This window comes from Coenobita brevimanus, chromosome 70, assembly GCF_032717465.1.
Source record: "Coenobita brevimanus isolate Jiangsu-jjx chromosome 70, ASM3271746v2, whole genome shotgun sequence".
Classification (NCBI taxonomy): Eukaryota; Metazoa; Arthropoda; class Malacostraca; order Decapoda; family Coenobitidae; genus Coenobita; species Coenobita brevimanus.
Window position 1 is genome coordinate 1,748,746 of NC_137023.1, and position 8,804 is coordinate 1,757,549.

At 42.5% G+C, this 8,804-nt stretch overlaps 1 protein-coding gene across 1 annotated transcript; it reads right to left on the reverse strand.

The window, feature by feature from the left end:
- Positions 1-7,674: 7,674 nt before the first annotated feature.
- On the reverse strand, positions 7,675-8,731 carry LOC145406335 (uncharacterized; the record flags this gene model as incomplete). Its single annotated transcript, XM_080277496.1, has 1 exon — positions 7,675-8,731. A coding segment is annotated over one exon (945 nt), but the record flags the coding sequence as incomplete, so codon positions are not given.
- Between the last annotated feature and the right edge of the window lie 73 nt (positions 8,732-8,804).

Below are 8,804 nucleotides of genomic sequence, written 5' to 3' on the forward strand. Positions count from 1 at the left end.
TTATAATGCATTAATTTCTTGCTGCACCATGATCATAGTCATCTTATATACTTTTTACATATCCTAGTGTTTTATATTTGTGTATTAGTAATATGATTATGAGTGTAAAGTATGAGGTTAGCTTGAGACATAACTGCCAGTTAAGAATGACGAGTGGGGGGCTGGGAGGGGTAGGGGTATGGGGAAGGGGACTGAACACAAACCAGCAAACATTACCAAAAATTAAAGAAAAATTTAGCATATGTTACAGGTCAAAATAATTTTGAAAACTTAGGTGCATACACTACTTTATCCTGTATTGTACAGAACTAATCAAGAATTACAGGGGGACCACTGGTATCCGGAATATTTTCGACCCCATGCCGGATCAACTTTGCATTCCGGTTATGAGGATGAGCCAATGCATCGGATGCCGGTTAATCGAGCTTTTACTGTATATGAGAATGGGGGGTGAGAGGGGGCAGCAAAATAGCAGGGAACATGGCAACATTGAGGGAATTTATTTGAGGCCACCCTTATGGGACTGTTGCATCTGGCTGTAGATAGACTTTAGCAATCCATCTTTATAGACAAACTGTGTATGTTCATTGGCTTAGTAAATGGCACCATTCCTGGCTAAAGCCTGCTTTGTTCTAAAAGGTCTGCCACATTTGCTACAGCTAAAATTTTTCACACCAGAAAGAATACTCAGGTGCTGAGTGGAAGCAGATTTTTTTTTTTTCTACACAATTTACCAGTCATCACATCTGAATTTCTTCTCACCTGAAGTGATAAAGGAGGTGACTTACATTACTAAACCGTATTACCACATTTACCAAACTTGAATTTCTTCACTCCTTAACCCCTAACAGGCAGGCGACATTACGTAACGTCTGTGCGTGAGGAGGCAGGTAACATTAAGTAATGTCCAGCCATTTTCAGTCCTAATTTATTGGTGAAATTAGGTGATAAGGCATCCTTGTTGCTTAGTGTCCAGCCCTCTACTCTGCCAAGCCTTAAAACAAGTAAAATAGAATATACATATACAGTATAAGTTGTAGTGTTATAACTGGTCAAGTAAAACAGGTAAGCCCTTAATTCATGCGAGGGTTATGTTCCCAGACCCTTCGCGTCTGTGGTAAATTCGCTTACAGTAATCACTCTAATATCCGGACGCCCAATAACCAAACATCCCCACTACCTGGACATAATTGTCCTGGGATCCAACAGTCCCAAAATGGTCCGGAACCCCCCCCCAAAAAAAAAAAAAAAAAAAAAAAAATCCCGTCCGTAATTTGAACTTACCGCGCGCGCCGCGGGGGAGCATTGTTTTGCCGCGTCATTCCTCCGACGTCTGATAGAGCGCCGCTGCATCCTCCCCACTTCCCGCCTGTCTCTCACTGCGAGTGCACGCTCGTCGTAATGGCTGCCCACGTGATCGCTTTTGTGGTGATGCCCTACCTGCTGCAGGGCCTCCTGCTGCTCTCGGGCCTCCTCTTAGTGTGTGATGATGGCCCCGCCACCTGAGAAAAGGAAGAGAGTGGTGTTGACTCTGGAGAAGAAGAGGGAGATATTGGAGAAAGTGGATGCGGGTTGGTCTTCTTCCCGCATTCTTCGCGAGTTTAACCTGGCCCGGTCTACTTAGTTCGATATCAAGAGGTCCCGAGACAAACTCGTGCAGTACACGGCTGACTTCTCGTTGAGAAGCAAACGCATCATGGAAAGGAAGGTTATGTTTACCCCCAAGTTTGCAGAAATCGACCGATCCACGTTGATTTGGTATCGACAACAACGTGCTGCTGGTGTGATGGTACGTGGAACGGAGCTGAAGGCTGCTGCCGAGAAGTTCGCTAGGCTTCACGACGCCCTAGACTTCAAGGCATCCGAGGGTGGGCTCTTCGCGTTCAAGTTGCGACATGGCCTTACCAACCGTAAAGCACATGGCGAAGCATTGGACGCTAACGAGGATGGAGTTGACGAGTTTTGGCACAAGGTGAAAGGCTTGATCGACAGGGAGGGCCTAACTCTCGGTCAAGTCTACAACACTGACGAAACTGGCCTATTCTATCGCTCGCTGCCAACGAACACTCTAGCCGAGGAGACGGAGAAGCGTGTACCTGGCCGCAAGCTTTCCAAGGAACGGATATCTGCTTTGTGTTGTGCCAGTGCTAACGGCATGCACCAGCTTAACCCCGTTGTTGTTGGCCGTGCAAAGCAGCCTCGGTGCCTTCGTGGGGTGATGGATGTCCATCCTGTCATCTGGTACCATTCTTTGAAGGCATGATTGACAGCTGTGATCTTCAAAGACTAGTTTCACCGTCACTTCGTCAAGGAGGTGGGAATCCCACGCGACCAGGTAAAGGCTCTCCTTCTACTTGACAATGCACCTGCCCACCCGTGCGACAAGGACTTGGTTGCTGAAAATGGCCGTATTAGGTGCATGTTTCTGCCACCTAATACGACTGCTCTCATCCAACCAATGGACCAAGGAGTGATCGTGGCAACATAGCGCCTATACCGTCGGAAGTTCCTGGACGAGGTGATGGTTGTTCTCGAGGACAAGCGCAGGGAGGGACGGAACACACGAGGCAAGCGGACTTTGGAAAACCTTCGCCGCTACAACATCAAGTCTGTGCTGTACAACTGGGCTAGTGCATGGAAGGAAGTCCCTGTGAAAACTCTGGAAAATGGTTGGTCTCGTCTGCATCTCGGAACGGATGTGGAGTACGATTTTCTAGGATTTGACGTGGATGACTTCCATGCACGGCTACGTACGCACGGCGACGATGTAGATGTGGACGATGTTCGTGAGTGGTTGGATGACGACTAGGGCGATCCTGGGTATCAGACGTTGTCTGATATCGAGATCGCGTCTTCGGTTGCAGGTGTCAGTACCGAACTTGAAGATTCCGACGCTGAAGGCGACAATGATGCGGACTCCTCTCAGCAGGACACTACTCCAACCATCCCCAAGCTGAGCGCACTCCGGGAACATCAAGTTCGTCCTAGACTACCTGGAACACCCGGACTGCAACAGGGAGATGGGGCCCTTGGGACCCGTGGAGGAAGTGCGTGCTTTCAGGCAGCGCATCATCAATCATCAGAATCGTCGGTCATTGCGTCAATCAACCACTGACAGTTTTTTCAGGCCCGTGACCCCCGCTGTGCCCAGCCCTGGCTCCAATCCGTTGCCTCCCCATGACAGGCCCTCGTGCTCCGAGCCACAGCCCAGCACATCAGCCACGGTGGAATGGCTCGACGTGAGTTTGCGGCTGTCTTCAGAGTCCTCTGCAGTGGGTATGCCATCACCACGACCCAGCGATGCACCCCTAGGTTGCCTGCCAGTGATACTCTTGGACTCTGACAGTGAATAAACAGCAAGAACTTCTCCACTAGACCACACGGGAATTTTGAGTGTTGTGCAGTGAAAAAAACTGTGTTGTGTTAAAGATTTAAAGTTGTGCGAGAAAAGACTCTAGAAAAAAAATTTAACGTAGACTTGTTTGTTTTGGCTTTGGAAAATGAAAAGAATGGGAAAAATTAAAGTGCAACACTTAGTAAGTTACAATGGAGCATTATTTAGACAAGAGTGCACACTGTGAAGAGAACGGACTTCTGTGTGTTATTGACTAAGTTCAGTGCAAGACTTCAGGAACAGCGTACTGCAAGTGCTTCAGGAAATCGTTCTTACTGTCAGAGTCCGAGAGGAGGCGGTTATTTATCGAGGTGGCCAGGGACTTGCTGTAAGTAGCCAGACTGTTTCATACTGTACTTTTTTCCATACTATACTTGCCTCATTTCACTCTTTAATGTCCTTTATTGGTGTGAATAGGGTGTTAGTAGCTATGCATGTGCAGTAGGAATGTGTTTTTCTGAGTTAGGCTAGGTTAGGGTCCATAAGTACCAGAATGTTTATTAATGTATGAACATACTTCTAAACCCTCATTTTATTTTTCTTTTGCATTTATTTCAGTCATTTATGTGCCTTATTGGTGTGATTTGGGTCTTAAATAGGTGCTATGCATGTCCAGAGGGAGTTGTATAGGTGTTTCTCTGATTTAGGGTCCATAAGTACAAGTCCATAAACTGGGGCCCAATATCTGGACAAAACCAATAACCGGACCTACCTATGGCTCTATTATGTTGGATATTGGAGTGATTACTGTATATGTTCTGCCCTTGTGTGCACATAATTACGCATGTCTACTAAGTATATTACATCTGAATAATACTGTTTATGCACTACATACACCTTAAAAACTAGCATAAAGTATGAAAAACAACAAAACTGTAAGAAATTTAACACTGAAACCTGACAAGCACAGGCGTAGATGGAGACACTTCAGTAGTTTGGTGCACAAGCCCTCACTGCCTCCCATTTGCTACATTCTGCCTTCTTTATTGTCCACACAGTTGACTCATCCACCCCAAACACACGGTTCCAAGCCAGTTCACAGGCGTAGGTGGAGACACTTCAGCACAATCTGGTGCACTAGCCCTCACTGTCCCCCATATGCTACGTTCTGCCTTCTTTATTGTAAGAAAAGTTGACTCACCCCAAACACACGGTTCCAAGATAATTCACCACGAAGTCAATTCACCATCAAAACATGGACGATTTCCTGTCATTCTATAAATATACTTCTTATTGATTAATTAATACTTTAATAACTAATTTTCAGGGGGATTTTATAACTCACATAAGTAAAAAACTAGTGTACTGTACTTGCTAAATAAACTGGTATGTAAATAAATGACGGGGAATCGTCCTGGCAGAGAATTGTCGCCGACATTCCTCCCTTAAGTTTGTCAAACACTTTAACTTTCTCTGTCAGCAACATCACTTTACTAGTCCGTTTTGGTGTTACCACATTCATCACTAGCACTATGCTTAGGCCCCATGTTAGCAGACAAGGCAAGCAATCACTGGAAGGCAGAAAAATAAGCCACAAACAACGATTCGCGAGTCACGCATGGTTCGACCGTTGGATTCAAACTGACTGTGTGGTGCATGGTAGACCGACCTCCCCCCCCCACACACACATACATACATATGTGTATGCACACGGGCAGCAGGTAGGCATTTTTATATTTTATTTATTTCTCTTGTATATTAAAATTATTTATCTAAATACTATAATTTTGTTTTAATTATTGTATGAAAAATTCGTGGATAACCGAAATCGCGTGAAAAAAGTTTGCGTGAATTAAGGGCTTACCAGTATACTGTATATGTACATTGTTATATGTGTTCAAGTAAAACAGCAGTGGTGAGCAGCGCAAACGAAGAAGGACCTTGCACAAGCGCAAAGCGCAATCCACAGTTCACTACCTTGCGCAAGGGCAAATGCGCACTCTTACAAATATTTAGCTTGCGCAGTGTTGCAAAGCGCAAGTGCAAACCATTTGCATATATTTTTGGGAATTACTGAAAAATATTGAGATACTTAAATAAAACAGCATAACTACTTACTTTTATTTATTATTATTATTATCTATTATTTGTAATTTGCGCAAGCTAATATTTAGCTTGTGCAATGTCGCAAAGCGCTAGCGCAAATCATTTGCATATATCTGTGGGAATTACTGTAAAATATATATTGGTATAATTAAATAAATTACTAAATTAGCAACTTGCCCACAACCCGCGGTGACTGAGGTACAGTAGGTCATTGTCCAGGAAAAACAGCCTATATTTACCAAGTCATTGGCAAAGATCACGTGATTACTGTATCATCAACTCTCTCTCTCTCTCTCCGACAGAGGAGGGAGGGAATGGAGAATAAGAGAGAGAGAGAGAAGAGGGACGAAGTTTATGCCTTATCTCCTCACTCAGAGATGCTCCTTTGCCATTCCCGTATTCTCTCTCTATCTCAGAATAATGCTCTATCTCTCTCTCTCTCTCTTGTCTTGTCAAGACAATTTATTTAATAATTCAATATAGATATACAATAGCATATGTAATTTGTCACAAAAAATAAAAAATCATGAAAACAGAGTATTTAAATCAAATATCCACAGCCTAATAAATTATTAGGCTGTGTGGATATTTGATTTAAATATGTTTTAATGGTTTTTGTAAGAAATTGCATATGCTAATCTTAATAAATAATATATATTTATTATTATGTACTAATAATAATAATTTAAAAAATATTAAAAATACATTATCTCTGTTGATATTAAGAAATGCTACTAACCCCTTCCCTCCCACCTCCCCCCACCAACCCACCCTCACGACCCGCCCCAGCCTCCCCCATCCCTTGTCCAGCCATGTGGGAAGCTCCCAAGACCACGTGTCCCCTGGATTGCGCAGTGCACAATCCACAGAGCAGGTGCGCAAGCGCATATTTAGTCGTGCAAGTGCAACTAAGTTTGCTCTTGCGCACCTGCCTTTTCATGTGCGCAAGCGTAAAATTGCGCATGGTTTCATGCAGTGCGCAATGCGCAAACAATATCACCAGAGCGCAATGGTGCGCAATTGCGCTTTGCACAAGTGTTGGCACACCTGCCCAGCACTGTTAAACAGAAAACACATACATAAGATTTTGAAGACAATGAATAAAGAATGCATAAATGATAAATATTGTGTTCAGTGGTGAAGAAAAAGCAAATGAATGAAGAGTTCGTTTGCCTTGCCCCAGGTGCGCCTGGTGATAAGCTGCCTACCCGCTCTCCTCCCCTCCTCCTCCCAAAGCCAGCAGAGACGTATTACCATGTTTAACACCTTTAGCCGTCGTTTTTCAGCTGTTTTCATCGATTTATGCATGTTTAGGCTTATTCCTTGATACTTTATTTTTCCGAAAATATGCTGCCCCACATGATCGTATTATTGATAAGTTGCCTGCCCATAAAGGGTTAACCCAAGATAAGCAACCTAACCAACAATAACACTGTAGGTAACCTGAGGTAGGATACACCGCATGGAAGAAAAAAAAAAAAATGTTACACATTTAACGACCTGCAAAAAATACAGGAAAAATTAGAACCACTGTGCTTTCATTTTAAAGTAAAACAAAATCTGACATAATTAAAAAAAAAAAAAAAATTACATACAAAATTCAGAAATTATTTTGTAGACGTTGCTGTTGTAAGAAGCAGTGCATCTTTTTATCTTTGTCTCCTTTGACACATGACCACATGCTATTGTCAATTACTCAAATGTTGTATAAAGTTTGTATCAAACACACAAAACACAAAAACGTGATGAACAAAAACACACCAAAATAAATAACTAAAGAGATGGTTCACCGTAACACACACACACACACACACACACACACACACACACACACACACACACAGAGGGTCCTGGGGAAATTATAAGCAGATCCACATGACTATGCACTGTCATGGAGTACTCAAACATCTTAAAAGTGTTCACATGATGTTCACATGACATGTAAATGCCATTATCACTTTGTGTCATAGTGTGTAAAATATGCACCATGGACGGTAACCTGGGGTATTTAATTCCCACAAGAACAAAAATGACACGTAGGAGCAAGGACGTGATGCAGGGGTCACCCTCGCCTACAAAGACAATTTAAGAGTGGGTGAAAGTAGAGGGAAGCAGAGATTCGCAGCCCATGTAATTACCACATGACAACCTAATGATGGCAGTTAGTGGTAAATTAATTACCCCAGGTTGCCTAACCTGGGTAAATAAAATAATTTCAGTTTAGATCACTTATCTATACAAACACTTGACCACATTTATCATACTTGAAATCCTTCATCCCTAATGAAGTAATAGGTGTTGTGTGAAATTACCTTCGTAAGCATAAATATTCCGATACTCATCACACTAGAAATTCTTCATTCTTGAATGAATTAATAAGTGTTGGGCAAGATCACCTTTCCGACCAAACAGCTTACCACATTCATTACATTTGTAATTCTTTACTCCTGAATGAATTAAAAGGTGTTGGGTTAACTCACCTTTCCGACCAAACAGCTTACCACACTCATCACACTTGTAATCCTTTACTCCTGAATGAATTAAAATGTGTTGGGTTAACTCACTTTTCCGCGCAAACAGCTTACCACATTCATCACATCTGTAAGTCTTTACTCCTGAATGAATTACAAGGTGCTGAGTTAACTCACCTTTCCGAACAAAGAGCTTACCACAATCATCACACTTGAAAGTCTTCTCCCCTGTATGAGTTAATAGGTGTTGGGTGAGATTACTTTTCTTGGCAAACAATTTGCCGCATTCATCACATTCGAAATTCTTCACGCCTGTATGGGTTAATAGGTGCTGAGTGAGATCAGCTTTCTGAGCAAAGAACTTACCACATTCATCACACCTGAAATTCTTCACTCCTGTATGAATCAACAGGTGTCGAGTGAGATGATTTTTCCGAGCAAACAATTTACCACATTCATCACATTTGAAATTCTTCACTCCTGTATGAGTTAACAGGTGTTGGGTGAGATCAGCTTTCCGAGCAAACAATTTACCACATTTACAACACTTAAATTTCTTCACACCTGAATGAATTAATAGGTGTTGGGTAAGATGACTTTTTGTAGCAAACAGCTTACCACATTCATCACACTTGCAATTCTTCACTCTTGTGTGAGTTAATAGGTGTTGGCTGAAATCACCTTCCCGAGCAAACTGCTTACCACATTCATCACACTTGAAATTCTTTTCTCTTACATGAGTTCCTAGGTGTTGGGAAAGATTACTTTCCTGACTGAACATTTTACAACAGACCTTACATTTGAACTCCTTCACTCCTGAATGAAGTTCTGGATGATGTTTAAGTTTTTTCTTGAAAGGTATTGCATCATCAAACTCCAAGCATTTGTACTGC